The 15,173-nt window shown below is 42.2% G+C and overlaps 1 protein-coding gene across 14 annotated transcripts in view; it reads right to left on the reverse strand.

Moving 5' to 3' along the window:
- Positions 1-6,042: 6,042 nt before the first annotated feature.
- The window catches only part of SRRM1 (serine and arginine repetitive matrix 1), a 31,225-nt gene continuing 22,094 nt past the window's right edge, over positions 6,043-15,173 (reverse strand). For all 14 annotated transcript variants that reach the window (XM_046009690.1, XM_046009674.1, XM_046009665.1 and 11 more), the window contains 5 exons: positions 13,304-13,414; positions 10,488-10,952; positions 9,726-9,921; positions 7,614-7,829; positions 6,043-7,103 (listed from right to left, as the gene is read on the reverse strand). In XM_046009690.1, the coding sequence (XP_045865646.1) occupies positions 6,999-7,103; positions 7,614-7,829; positions 9,726-9,921; positions 10,488-10,952; positions 13,304-13,414 (1,093 nt within the window). In that variant the 3' untranslated portion in view covers positions 6,043-6,998. The remainder of the gene's footprint in view (positions 7,104-7,613; positions 7,830-9,725; positions 9,922-10,487; positions 10,953-13,303; positions 13,415-15,173) is intronic.

Here is a 15,173-nt window from a genome sequence, read left to right on the forward strand (position 1 = left end):
GTTTTCTTTATAGTTGGAAAACATCATCTTAAATACATTTGTAAGTCCAAAAAGGATGTGGACATTAGGAGATAAGAAAGGACATTCCGGGCAGAGAAAAGCAAGAGAATGGAAGTGGGGAATCACAGGCTATAAGCCCTGACCCGGCCTTGGGCACCTGGCACCCGGCAGGTGCTCAGCACACCCTGGCTGCTTGGGGAGGTCCCGCTGGTCTGCAGGGCTTTTCCCCACCAGCTGGGGCTGAGACCAGACTCACCTCCCATTAAGACCTGTTGGTTACGTAGGCCAAAGCCTCCATGCTTAAAATGCCAGAGGGGTCCCCTGCCTGGTTGTGTGCAACGAACAGATGTCAGACTCTTGGGACTCATAAAGGCCATTCTTGCATTATGTGTCTAGATGAGGGGTTTTCCTTCCCATTACCAAGACCTACTGAAAGCTACCCTCCACGCCTTGCTTCAGAGGCACCTGGCTCACTGCACTGGGGCTGCTTCCTCTCACCACAGCACAATTAAACGTTGGGAGACATTAACAGCCCCAGCCGAGGCAGTGCGATGAAGTGGGAAAGTACCCGGGGGAGCATTTACTATGGTGTGTGGGACCGTGGGGGCAGTCTGTTCCCCTTTGGACTTTCTGTAGACAAGGGCTAGGCTAGATCCGTGGTTTTCACACAGTCTGGGGTTGTGAATCCCTTTATTCAAACAGAACACAAGGGGAAAAGCCCAAAGTTAAAAGAAAAAAAGAGGCATCTGTACGTATCTCTAGATCTACGTAGCAGAGTCAAGGCCTTGCAAGGCTTAGGTTTCTCGTCCAGTCCTTCCACAAAGGTGGGCATACCCACTGTACCTTCCTCTCAGAGAAAATCTGAACTGTAACTCGCCCCACTTAGGGCACTGCGGGGCAGTTTATAAACTGGTGGACCAGATGATCTGCGACGTAGTGGCTTTCTGTTTTGCTATGAATGACACTACATTTTACTCTGTAGCCCAGGACACAAAACACACACATGAACACACGGGCACAGACACACACGTCATCAAACAAGACTTAACCTACTGCAATTCACCCTTATATTACGATTTCATTTTTTTTCTTCTAATGCTGGTTGCAGTTCAGTACATTTTACAATCCCTACTGGCTTTCAGCCTGAGGGCTCCCAAAACCGCTAGTTTCCACCTGAAGAGTACGACTGCTCCCTCTAAGGAATCCACAGCTACTCCTGGGAGCACGTCAGCTTCTCCTCCCCTCTCGTACACCTGCAATAAAAGGACATCTTGGCAAAACCCTCTTATGATATACTAGACAGATATATTCAGAAAGACACTGGGTTTCGGGCACCTGGGCGGCCCAGTCAGTTAAGCGTCTGACTTCAACTCAGGTCATGATCCTGGGGTCCTGGGATTAGGCCCCTCGCTGGACTCTGTGCTTAGTGGAGAGAATCTGCTTGAGGATTCTCTCTCTCCCTCTGCTCCTCCCCCAACTCACACACTCACTCTAATAAATCAATCAGTTTTAAAAAAGGGGCTGCCTGGGTGGCTCAGGTCATGATCCTGGAGTCCCAGGATTGAGTCCCCTCTGACCCTCCCCCCTCTCATAATCTCTCTCATTCTCTCTCATATAAATAAAATCTTAGAAGTCAGTAAATAAACAAATAAATACAAAAAGGGGAAAAGAACAGGGCACCTGGGTGGCTCAGCTGTTTTAGCTCAGGGAATGATCCCAGGGTCCCAGAATCAAGCTCCGCATAGGGGTTCCCTGATCTGCAGGGAGCCTCCTCCTTCCTCTGCCTGTGCTATCAAATAAATAAAATCTTTTAAGAAGAAAGAAAAATACTGGTTGTCAGATGGTAGGAGGAACAATATAACTAGACCTGCATCTACCCCTTACCTAAGTAAGGCGCACTCTCCCTAACATCCTGATCTTCTTTATTAAAGATGACAAATTCTGTTTGGCTACAGCCCTCCAGCCCCAACCTCCGAAGTGGGTATGAGAACGCTACCAATCACTTGACAACGAATTATTAGCTCTACTCTATATATACTTGAGTCCTGGATCCAAACCTACGGAAATTCTGAAAAATTTCCATGAAGACACAAATCGGCTTCAAAGGATGTTGTGGTTTATCAACAGATGAAGACGTACTCAACATCATTAGCCATTGGGGAAATGCAAATCAAACCCCAATGAGATACCACTTCACACCCACTAGGATAGTTATAATCAAATGACAGATAAGCAGCGCTGGTAAGGATGTGGAAACCATGGGAACCGTCATACACTGCCGGCGGGAATGCAGGAGGGGGCACCAGCTTCAGAATGGTCTACTGGTTTCTTAAAAAGGTAAGTCACTACATGACCCAGCAATTCTACTCCTAGGGGTATGTATACACCCAAGAGAAATCATGTCCACAAAATTTCATGTGCAAATGTTCCTAGCAGCTTTATTCGTAAGAGCCTCAAAATGGAAACAGCCCGAATACTCAACTGAGGCATGGATCAACAAATATGATATATCCATACAAGGGAATGTCAGCTGGCAGTTAAAAAAATGAGGTATTATGAACCTTGAACCTTGAAACATTATGCTAAATTAAAGACACCAGATACAAAAGGCTACATCTTGTATGATGCCAATGACATGTCCAGAATAGATCTAGAGACAGAAGTAGTTGCCAGGTGGCTGGGGCTGAGGGGACCATCAGGAGAACGGGAAGGTACTGCTCATGGCCACAGAGTTTATTTCTAGGGCAATGAAAATGTTCTGGAATAGAAAGTGGTGGGGGCGGCACAGCCTGACGAACGTATTAGATACCCCCGAGCCACACACTTTGAAACAGGCAGTGTTATGCTGAGTTACATTTAAAAAGCAAAAGGGAAGAAAACGGCACTGAATGGGGCTGTGATTGGTTAAAATCTTTCATAGGCACATAAGCTAAGAATTTTCATCACCAGAATGGACGTACGTAACAGAGCTGAGAAAATGGGAATCTTTGTGCCATCACTGAATGGTAAGTACCAATTAAGAAAACCTCTGGAAACCACTTTGGGGTAGATTCCACCATTACTTCCCTCATTCGGAAAAAGATGGTAGCACTTAGCTCAAGTGTACCTTGACCAAGGTTATACAGAAAGCTAGGGTAGAAACCCGTCCAATGTTCTGTCCACTCCAAATTGCTGTTTGCCATGTTTATACCCCCAGTAGGCAAATACCCCTTTAGGGCAGTAATCATTGTCTTTTTTTTTTTTCTTTTTTTGAGAGAGCAAGCAGAGGGAGGGAAGGAGAGAATCCCAACTATGCTCCATGCCCAGCGCCTGACATGGGTCTCGATCTCATGACCTGAGCAGAAACCAAGAGTCAGACGCTCAACTGAATGAGCCACCCAGGTGCCCCTGTCCTGTGATTTTCTTTACTTCGAACCCTGTCTAGTGGTATTTGGCAAGTATTGCAACAAGTCAATTAAATTCATTCACCCGTTCACCAAGTATCTGTGCATCTACCATGTATCAGGCATTGGCAACAGAGTCACAGAACAAGATCAAGTTCCTAGGGACCAAAAATGTACCATTCCAGGTACTGATAACTGCTATACGTGAAAACGAGAGGGAGTTCAGAAAGACGGCCTGAGGAAATCAAGGAAGGAAACAAGCCACACGATCAGGAGGTGGTGTCTTCCAGGATGAGGGAACAGTGGGAACCAAGGTCCTGAAAGGGAATCAACTCTGATGGGTATGGTGTGAGCAGACTGGAGGGTGGTGACGACGTTGCCAAAGCAGACTGAACCCCGTGCTGCCAGGTCTTGCGGGTCACAGCAAAAAATCTGGATTTTACGGAGGCAGAAAGCTCCTGGAGGGCTTTGAGCACTACCATGATCTGGCTCAGGCCATTGGGAATGAACAGCCTTTGTGTGCCCAAGTGTGGGAGAGCAGACGATACTACTGACAGTATTAACTCAATTCTGAGTAAATGGCGATGACAGGGACTGAAATAAGGTGGGGATAAGATCAGAGGATGGCACTGAAAAATTCTACTTTGGACATGTTCAATTTGGTATCTCTTTCAGACATCCACACTGAGTTATCAGGTAAGCAGCTGGATAGGGTATAGGTCGGGGTTAAGTTTAGACTGCAGACAAACTTCACCAATCAACAAAATGATACCATTTAAGTCAAGGGAGTAGGGATTAAATGTAGAGAAAGCCACCAAGGACAAAGACAAACTTTGTGTTTGAAAGGAGCCAGGAGATACACAAGGACCAGCTGGTGAAACAGGAAGAAAACCAGTGTTGCATCTGGAAGGTTCCAGTGTTGTCTCCTAGAACCCAAGTGAAGAAACAAAGGAAGTGTTTCAACAAAAGAGTGAAAAACTGAGCCCAATCCAGCCACGGACCAGTAAAGGATCAAGAACTGATCATTCAAGGGCACCTGGGTGGCTCAGTGAGTTGAGCCTCTGCTTTCGGCTGGGGTCGTGGTCTGAGTCCTGGGTGATGGAGGCCCATGTCCAGCTCTCTGCTAGGCGGGGAGCCTGCTTCCCCTTCTCTCTGCCTGCCTCTCTGCCTGCTTGTGACCTCTCTCTCTGAAATATAAATAAATAAAATCTTAAAAAAAAAAAAAAAGAACTGATCATTCAGACTGGCAAAATAGGGGCTACTGCTAACCTTAACGGGAGTTCAAGTGGAGGAACAAAAGCATATTGAGGGCACCTGGGTGGCTCAGTGGGTTAAGCCTCTGATCCCAGGGTCCTTGGATTGAGTCCCACATCGGGCTCTCTGCTCAGCAGGGAGCCTGCTTCTCCCCCCTGCCCGTCTCTGCCTGCCTCTCTGCCTACTTGTGATCTCTGTCAAATAAATAAATAAAATCTTAAAAAAAAAAAAAAAAAAAAAAAAAGCATACTGACGGAATGGGGCAAGTGAACCAATGGGAGTGAATGGCTAGATAACTACAGGGACCCCAGTAATTTTCACTGGTGTGCTCTCATTGGAAGGGGTAAGTCATCAATAACCATTTTAGAAATACTCCATGCTTTTCCTAAATCACAGAATTTAAAAAAATCGTAAGAATGTCACACCGAAGATCTTGAAGCCTTTCATTGCGGCACACGCAGATTAGATGCACTTATCCACCACACACGACCTTAGTTCACTTACAGGAGCAGCTTCATTTAAGTTTTGCCTCCTTACAAATCACTCTAAAAACCCACCTGTAAAAAAAGCTCCTTATGTCCATATCCGTGAGGTAAAAACCATCCCACTGAGTCTTAAAACGTGTAGACATTTCTTGTGGTTTCAACTGCCAAAAATTATCATCACATTAACTGCCCATGTGTCACCCTCCTCGGCTTAGATTTCATGTCAAAGATTCCTTTTTAACCTTTTTTTAAAAAAAAAGCAGCAGAAGCAGAGAGCGCACAAGCAGGGGCAGCAGCAGGCAGAGGGAGAAGCAGGCTCCCCCCGAGCAAGGAGCCCAATGAATGTGGGATTCAGAACATTAATTAGGACTACGATCTGAGCCAAAGGCAGCCACTTAACTGGCTGAGCCACCTGGAGGTTCCTACACTTAATTTCTATCTTATGTTGCTGTTTTACCTTCTACAAACCAACCCCAAGTTTCCTCAAGTCACTTTGCTCTGCTAAATCTTGAGGGCAAAAATGACTTATTTATCATTAAACACGCACAACCTAAGAGGGAGGCTTCTCCGGTCATTAGCCTTCCTTCCTTCCTTCACTTCCTGGAATGTGCCAGGCTCCTTCTGCCTCTCAGGCTGTAAACAGATACTGCTCTGCTCAAACAAAGTGCCTGGTTAACGTTGCCCTATCATGTATGCTCCAAATGTACCATACACTCTCCCTTCATAGTACTTATCACATTATTAAAATAAAGACGGTAGAATAATTTCACCACCTTTTATTTCCCTTGTCCAACCCTCACTGTGCCAAAAGTGCCATGGGTATAAAAACACAGGCTTAACCGTAAGATTAAAAAAAAAAAAAAAAAAAAAAAAAGGTGGGTTCTTGCAGTATTGAGACGCTTAAGTAAAGTGAGTGGCCATTTTTAAATTTAGAAATTTATTCTGTTTAATCCACAAGCTTTATATAGCTTTAGTTAAAAAAAAAAAAACAAAAACAAAAAATAAAACAAAAACAGTGAAAACAAGACACTATTTCAAAGTCTGGGCCCTTCCAGCCTTCCAAATACGAGAGCTCTGAAAGTTGTATATACCAATTGGAAGAACAAGACAAAATTATGAATGGAGCCATGACATTTCATAAAACAAACTTTTATATAACTGAAGGATCCTTCCTGGGACTAGTTAATTGCCTTTACAAAAAAAAAAAAAAAAAAAAAAAAAAACACAACAGAATAGAATGAAATTCCAGTGTTCCAAATCAACTTGTTACACATCAATATAAACCCACAGTGTCCTGGCAAACAACATGCTTTCATTTTCTGTCTCATCCTAGAGTTCAAATCCTGATTCTTTTCAGCAGAGACTCCACAGGCAACAGGAAAGATTGTGGCATTAAAATATTCCTTTATACTTTTGTGGTAGTTCAACAGTGGTCTTATTTCTGGGCAAGCTTGCAAACCATACAAGGTTGGAAGCATCATAACTTAAATGGGTGCTAAGACTCAAATGAGAAAAAAATAAAGAAAAAAAAATGAAAAGAAAGGAAAACCTCTGGGAATAGCCAAGGCCTTTAAAAGAAACCATAAGAATGCCAACAATATTGAAACCCCCTTTTTTAAAAAGGGGATTTTTTTTTGGCTTAAAATATTTCACTCTAAATGAATTTATGTCAGCTGTCAATGAAAGAATGTCACTAATACACTGTGGACACCTTTTGCAATGTAAATCCATGCCCTTTTTTTTTTTTTACATGGTGAACTTCAACCTAGCAATTATTACAACAAATGTTATAGTCTAAAGCTCAAACACATTAGCAATTTTGAAATTGAATTGCGTACAAACCAAATAAAATGTACATCATGACACACATTCCCGCCTAAGACTGTGGGGACACTTGAGCCTTCCGCATCGATCTCAGCGCCTTTTCACGCAGGTGCTTTTCTAAGTCGTCGAGGTTGTCTTCAGGCTCGCTTTCGGTCTCCTAAAACCAGAGGGGTCACAGTGGTGAGTCCTAAGACACTGGCGAAGAGGTGTAGGGCACAGGGCAGAACCACATCATGGCGGCGGCTGCACAACTCTATGAATACACTAAAACCCCCTCAATCACATACTTTCTTTCCCTCTTTTTTTTTTTTTTTAATTTAAGTAATCTCTACACCCAATGTGGGGATCGAACTCACAACCTTGAGATCAAGAGCTGCGTGCTCTACCAAGCCAGCCAGGCATCCCTGATTCACATACTTTCAATAGGTGAATGGCACATTAATTGTATCTCAAACAAATTATTTTTAAAAAGCTACATTAAGCTTTTGACAGCCATTCGTATTCTTTTTCTTAGTCTTGGCAAATTCCTGTTCTTGGCAGATCATCAAGAATGATGATAGATCAGCAGAGAGCTAACAGCCGAGCAGCCATTATTGTAAAAAAAATCTTTAGCTCCTCCTAAACATCAAATGACTTAGCAAACTGTAGAAGTACAAGGCACACGTACCTTCTTAGGCTCGGGCTCTGCCTCCGGTTCCTCCTGTGCTGATGTGGTCGTAGGGGCAGTGGGGGCCACAGGAGTGACAGCTGCTGCTGTTGCGGCGGCTGCCGCCACGGCCTTTTCCTTCTTGTGTTTTTTGTGTTTCTTGTGCTTCTTATCCTTTTTGTGTTTCTTGTCCTTCTTTTTCTTCTTCTTCTTTCCACCTCCTTCTGGATCTGAGTTCTAGAAATCCAGAAAAATCACAATAAAACTAGTCAGATTAAAATGCTGTCCAACTACACGTTTTATTTCCTCAAGAAATAACTAAATGGACAAATTTCAGGATTTCCCTAAGGCTTCGGGGGAGAAAAGGCCCAAAGGCAGTCCCTGCCAAGAACACACGCTGAGGTGAAAACCACACGTCAAGTAAAGATGCTCTTCACAGATCTGAAATCAGAATGGGCCTTGAAGGAATGGATTCTTTACAATTTTCCCCAACTAAGTGCACATGAAGCCACATTTCCCAACCACAAGCTGCCAGTCAAGTGGCCAGGATCCGGAGCCACCTCCGAACGTAAGGAAAACAGCACGTGCAAAACCAAGAAAAGTCCGAGGTGAATTCTGGCTCCTGAACCCATTTCACCATGTGACAAGACTTCTTCTGAGTCCCTTCTGTAAACCTAAATAAAATGGGTACAGCAACCCCCGATAAAGCTGTGGTGAGAATTAAATGGATCTATCTGCAAACTGCCCACAATACTAGCATAACGGGATGCAGGTTTTCAGTAAGTACAGCTATTACTCTGAACACACGCTCGTGTGAATGCCCCATCTCCAGCCACTACAGGACTTCTCCTAGCTCTAGAATGGAGTCTGCTCCTTAATGTATACAGCTGACCCTTGAACTACATGGGGCTTAGAGGCACGAACTCCCCATGCAGTTGAAAATCTGCATAGAACTTCTGACTCTCCCCAAAATTAACTACTAACAGCCTATGTAGAACAGAAGCCTTATGGGTAACATAAACAGTAAATGAACACAGATACTGGATGTCACATATATTCCTACAATAAAGTGAGCTAAAAAAAAGAAAAATGTCACTAAGTATAAGGAGGAGAAAACACATTTAGTGCTGTGCTGTATTCCTCAAAAAACCTCCACGTCTACATGGCCCTGCTCCAGGCTGTTCAAGGTTCCCACTGTTCATACCAAAATTATGCAAAGGGCAAGTTCTGTGGCAAGTGAATCCCATCAGTAATCCTCAAATTTCACATTTCTAAGCAGTCACTTAAAATTCCTCCTTCTTCTCCTTTGTTTGTAAAATAATTCAGGCAAACCTACTGATGAGATGGACCTCTAACCACTGACTTTATACAATAAACCTGTTCAAGATCAGATTAATGACTCAAAGAGGAGAAAATGGAGTTTAAACTCCCAACACTTTAATATCCCAATGACATTTAAACTTGACAAGGTTAAAAAAAACAAGTGTTATTCTTACTTATGCAGCTTGCCAGAGATAAGACTACACAGGGCAATACCAAACTTTCCACTTCGGCTAGTATTTGACTGCAAGGTTCATTTACTACAGAAATAATATATTTCTGCTGTGGGGAAAAAGGGAACCATACATAAAGAAAAATTAAGATTATTCATCCTTTCCTCTTCTAACACATAACCACTGTTAACATCTGGTGCCTGCTTCATCGTGTTTGTTTCCTTTATAAAAATGGAATTGTACTAACACACGATATAATTTTGAAAGTTTTAAGATATTAAAGAATCCCCGAATGTGTCAAACACTACAGCAAACAGCAGAAAATACTAAGCTATTTTTTCCCCCTGATAAAAAAAATCATGAGTTAACTTTTTCTTTTCTGTTATTCTAGATTTTCTATATAGGCCAATTTTAACCACCACGATTACAGAATTTCAGAGTATTAGACATAATGTCAATTAGAGGGTGGCTAGGATATGAAGCATGGACTGTGGCGCAACCACCACCCCCTTAATTTCATGCTTCACTGAAGGCAAGAAAATGCTGCTGCTGAGCCACAAAAAAAGCAAAAAGCTTGTCTTTGCTTCCAAGTGACCACACCAAAATTATAAAGTGTGTCCAAAACAGGGCAAACACCTACCCTCGCTGGAGATGGGCTTGGTGTTGGGCTTTTAGCCTTTTTGACCGGTACCGCTGGTGACCAGTTGGTTGAGGGGGACTGGGACTGGACAGGAGACTGAGGTGCTGGGGGCTTTTTAGCTGCTGGCTCAGGAGATCCTGAGACAGATCGGGAGGACGAGACCCTCCTTACAGACTGAGGGCTTGGTGAGGCAGCCCTAGAAACAGAAAGGGAGATCAAAACATTTAGTATCCAAGAGCAAAGGTCTTTCCTAAGAGAAAATAACCAACCACCATTATATAACCAGGTCACTTTAAATATTTTACCACTTAGTTGATGCTACACACACACACACAACAAATTTGTATCAACCAAATCTGGGAAAGTTTAAGCTCCATAATCCTCTATGCGTTCTGTTAATGCTTCTTCCTATATGAAATTAATAATGCCAGCTCCTTGTACTTAAGACTGTTTTTATCAGTCTTCCACAGACATGCAAGAATGCATTACTTCAGAGTTCAATTTTGGAGGCACATCCCCCAGTAAACCTGATACCCCTAAGAACCAGGTATAAAGTCCCACAGCATTTAGTCTGTGTGACAAGGAACTATTCTGAAAACAGAAAATAGATCTGTGAATAGTACCTTTAAACTGCCTTAAAAGCCTGTATTCCCAGCTTATTCTTTTCCGTGATTTCTCAGTAAAAGGGGGGGGAAAAGCCTCCCAACATAAAGAACTATGCAAGTTAGTGTTCCTAGCCAAGAAAGCATAAAATATTTTTACTTTTTTGTCTTTTTGGGTTCCGGAGTCCTGGAGACTCTCCTAATGGGCCTAGTACTTGGAGAAGGGGACTGCCTTCTTTGGGGTGATGATGACGCTCCTCTTCGAACAGGTGGAGGGCTTGAGGAGGTTTGAGGAGCTCGAGGCCGTGGTGAGGGCGAATGCCTTTTGTTTGGTTGTGGTGACCGGGGCTCACGCGTAGACCGGCTCGGGGAAGACCCTTTCCTATGCTTTGATGATAATGAAGGCGAACGTCTCTTGGTGACTGGGGAGCTTCTTTGTTTGGGAGGTGGAGAATGGGAGACCCGACGCTTTGGTGGTGGAGATGGTGATGCCCTTCGTTTAGGAGGGGGAGGGGGAGAAGCTGTTCTTCTCTTTGGAGGTGGAGAAGGAGAGTATCTCCTCTGTATTGGAGGAGAGTATCTTCTTGGAGAAGGTGAGCGCCGGCGGGGTGGAGGAGAAGGAGTCCTAGGAAAAACACACCATTAAGCTGAAAGGTCCAAAAGAGTAAGGCAACGAAATGCACAGAAAACTAATCAGAAGTAAAGGTAAAACTGTAGTTAGGCACCACGTAAAGACAGTACATTTTTAACTGGAAATGCTTTGCCATTATCCTCATTTAAGAAAAAGAAATCACTTCGTGAATTTATTTATCCTAGATGACTAGAAAACAGGACATTCTGCTTAATGGAGAAAATGTGAAGTTTCCAGAATGAATTCAAGTTTGTCAAGTCATTTGACATAATCCATATGGAGCCAATTTAACAGTATAAACACCCATTATCATTATGTAAGAGCTAGGTAACCACAACAGCAGATTCTACTACGGGCAACTTAGGAAGTCTGTGTTTTAAAGAGCTCTCCTGGGGCACCTGGTGGCTCAGTCAGTTAAGCATTCTGTCTCTGCTTCAAGTCATGATCTCAGGGTCCTGGGATCATGCCCCATGTGGGGATCCTTGCTCACTGGGGAGTCTGCCTCTTGCCCCCACCCCACCCCCACTCATGCTTGCTCTCTCAAATAAATAAAATCTTTAAAAAAAAAAAAAAGAAAAAGAAAAAAGAGTTCTCCTGTGTGGTGCTCTCTTGAACTGACATTTGAACTTGGGAAGAGTTCACTTGCACATATTTTAAAAGATACCTCTACACTCACCCCACCCTCCCAAGGAGACTTGGGTTCTGTGTCTCAAAGAAACCACTTTTCAGTGGAAGTCTACCTACTAGGTAGAATGCATCCCTGTGAAGTCCAAGCTGGCCTTCTGCTTAATGCTTAAGTCCCATATAATCTTAACGTGCCTCTTAGAAATTCGACCTGAATATGACATTCCATTCCAACTGTCTTATTTGCTTCTGAAATGTTCAGACCTTAAGCTCAATAGGTTTTCTTGCGTAGGATCGGCTTTACAATTAGCTTTTTGGACATGGCAGTGTGCACCTCCATTTCCTCACCTGAAAAATGGGAATACCACCTACCGAGCAAGATCATCTCAAGGACTACAGATTGAGTACACAAAAGCACCTACAGCACTTTACTCTGCAGATACAAGCACTCAATACTGCTCAGTTATGTATTTGAGCAACGTCCTTACAAAAAACCTTTCCCCTTACCTTTTATTTTAAATCACTTTTGATTTACAGTAGAGCTATAAAAATAGATCTGCCACTTAACAGCCTCAAGAGCCATAACAAAAATGATCAAAACTATGAAATTAGCCATAGCACTAACTTAGTATGAACTAAAATACAATCCTGGCTTCCCACTAATGTCTCTTTTTTGTTCAGGCTCCAAAAATGAGAATTCTACATCACAGTTATCATGTGTCCCTAGTTCCTGCCAATGTGTGACTATTCTTCTGTCTTTCACGATTGCTACTTTTTTATCTATCTATCTAAAGACTTATTTCACAGATGGGCGCCTGGGTGGCTCAGTGGGTTAAGCCTCTGCCTTCGGCTCAGGTCATGATCTCAGGGTCCTGGAATCGAACCCAGCATCGGGCTCTCTGCTCAGCAGGGAGCCTGCTTCCCCCTCTCTCTCTGCCTGCTGCTCTGCCTGCTTGTGATTTCTCTCCGTCAAATAAATGAACAAAAAATCTTTAAAAAAAAAAAAAAAGAAAGAAAGGTTTATTTCAGAGAGAAAGCATGCATAAACACAAGGTTGGGGGGACGGGGGGACGGCAGAGGGAGAAGCAGACCAGGAGCCCAATGTGGGGCTCAATCCCAGGAGCATGGGATCATGACCTGAGCCGAAGACAGATGCCCAACTGACTGAGACCCCACCAGACTGCCATTTTTAAAAAGTACTCGTTACTTACCTTGTAGAGTCTGGTATTTCCTAATAAATCAGACTGAGGTTCTGTATAACTGATAGGTATACCAAATAAGGTATCCGGGAATTATACAATGCCAGTATGTACTACTGACTGTTAACCGATTCCCTAGTTAAGGAGGTATCTGCTGGAATTCTCCACTGTAATGTTAGTTATTTTTCCCTTTATAATCACTAAACAGAGTGACTTCCCCTTTTAATTTACATCCTTGCTGACATGTGATTCACATACCATAAATTTTAAAAGGTACATTTCAATGGTTTTAGGTATATTCAATTATGTAACCATTATAACACCCCCTACTCTCACCCAATCCTAGGCACCACAGATCTATTTTTATCTCTATAGATCTGGGTGTTCTGGACTTTTCATATTAACGGAATCACATAGTATGTGATGTTCCGTAAATGGCCGAGCAATGCCATGCTAGTAAGATATTCTGATCATAAAGAAAGTTGCTTCAATTAGCTCCAACTAACATATCTAATAAAATACCTTCGTCGTGGTGGCGGCGTGGGAGACCTGCGCCTACGAGGAGGAGGGGCAGGAGAAGGAGAACGTCGCCTTCTGGTGGGTGGTGGGGAGGGACTCCTCCTCCGTCTACCACTAAATCACCAAAAGGAAAAGAAAAAAAAAAAAGAAAATTACAGGTGATTTGGAGTTCTCGTTAGCATGATGATTAAGTGATCCAGATGACACAGTTACAACCTTCATTAACCCAAAGTGCAACCAACTATTCTACTCCTCAGTGCAATGTTTTTCAAAACACCTGGTCAATACCATCAGTCAAGACTCTGGCTGAGAACTAGCATTTTAGAAAATCAGAGCATTTTAACTTATAGAAATGATAAATTTTGTTTTCTAAAATGTTTGTTTCAGTATATAAATATGCAGAGTCTAGGTCATGATACAGAAATTCCCAACATGACACATGGCGAAAAAAGTTTGAAAACACTGCCTTACGACATTGTTTTTTAATTGGAATGCACATCACAATTACCTAGGAAGCTTATGTGAGTTTGTCCACCAGGTCCAGACTACGGTCTAGCTGGTGTATGCTGAAAAGGCCCTCCAGGTGATTTTGATTCCTTATTAAGAACAACTGTTTTAAAACCCAGAAATACTTCCATGTTCCAATTCAGGAATTTAAAATTTTAATAGTCACCAGTGGCTTAAGGCCCCAAATCTGGGTGTCACTGTTCCAAGTTCTCAATTCTTAAAAATGTATTTCCATTATTCAAAAGTTGCTTACTACTAACTACAAACCCTATCCCAAAAACAAAGGATTAGAAGTTGAGCACTAAAGCTTTTACTGGGAACAATATGGTCGAAACACAGATAATTATATAAAACCCTAATTCTAAGCTTTGTTACACACTTAACCAACACAAATAAACACATGAAAAATACAACTGTATCAACTGGACTAACTCACAGTAGTCTCCCAAGACGTATATTAAAATATACACTCAGCCAGTTTGCCACATTTTGGCTAAATTCGCAAATACAAAATAATCACATACTATATGGTTTTTAATTTCTTGACCAGCTTGATTGAGGCTTCCTATGAACCTAGAAGTATTTTCTCAAGTTTACTAGTCTTGGTTCCCTCTTTAAAACTAAGGAGAGCTCTGTTACTAACAGAACAAATTCTGAAATTCATTGTTAAATTTAATAATTACTTCATTTTCATTATTTTTCAATTCCAATTTGCTTATGCCTTGTCAGGACTAAGACTTCACTTGGAACAGATTTAAAAATAAACGATAAGAGGCAATCTATGAAGACAGATAAGCTTTGGACGAAGTGTAGACAGAACTACTAACTATAAGAAAATACAGTAAAGAAGAAGCCATTTTACTAGCAGGGTTAATCTGAGAATTACAGGACCCAGAAAGACAGGATAACTACAGTATTGATTCAAGATTTGCCTCCTGATTTAAGAAGAAAGTTTATAGGTGCAAACTAAGAAGATGAAGTGATATAATTTAGAACTCCTCATGTTATCAGTAAATACAATCACGTAAGAGGCTATTATTGTGGATTAGTGGCTTCTTTTAAAAAGCATTCTCCCAATTTCAGTTTATAAAATCTCATCAGAAATTCTCACTAAAAAAAACTGGACTCAGACGGGTTCCTATCATATGACAAACTAATAACCTGAGGTATTTATTTTGTGCCTCATCTTCATTGGTAACAAGGGAAGGCTGAGAATAGCCAGAAGGTCCCATCTAGTGATGACCTTCAATGTCCCGTTTCTATGTGAGAAAATACCAAAAAGATTAAGCAACCCATAACCAGATTTGCAGTAACTTAAGGAACTGCTAGAAAAAAATCTAATAATCACTTAAAACAAGAGTCTTGA

The sequence above is a fragment of the Meles meles genome, chromosome 1, assembly GCF_922984935.1.
Source record: "Meles meles chromosome 1, mMelMel3.1 paternal haplotype, whole genome shotgun sequence".
NCBI classification, from domain to species: domain Eukaryota; kingdom Metazoa; phylum Chordata; class Mammalia; order Carnivora; family Mustelidae; genus Meles; species Meles meles.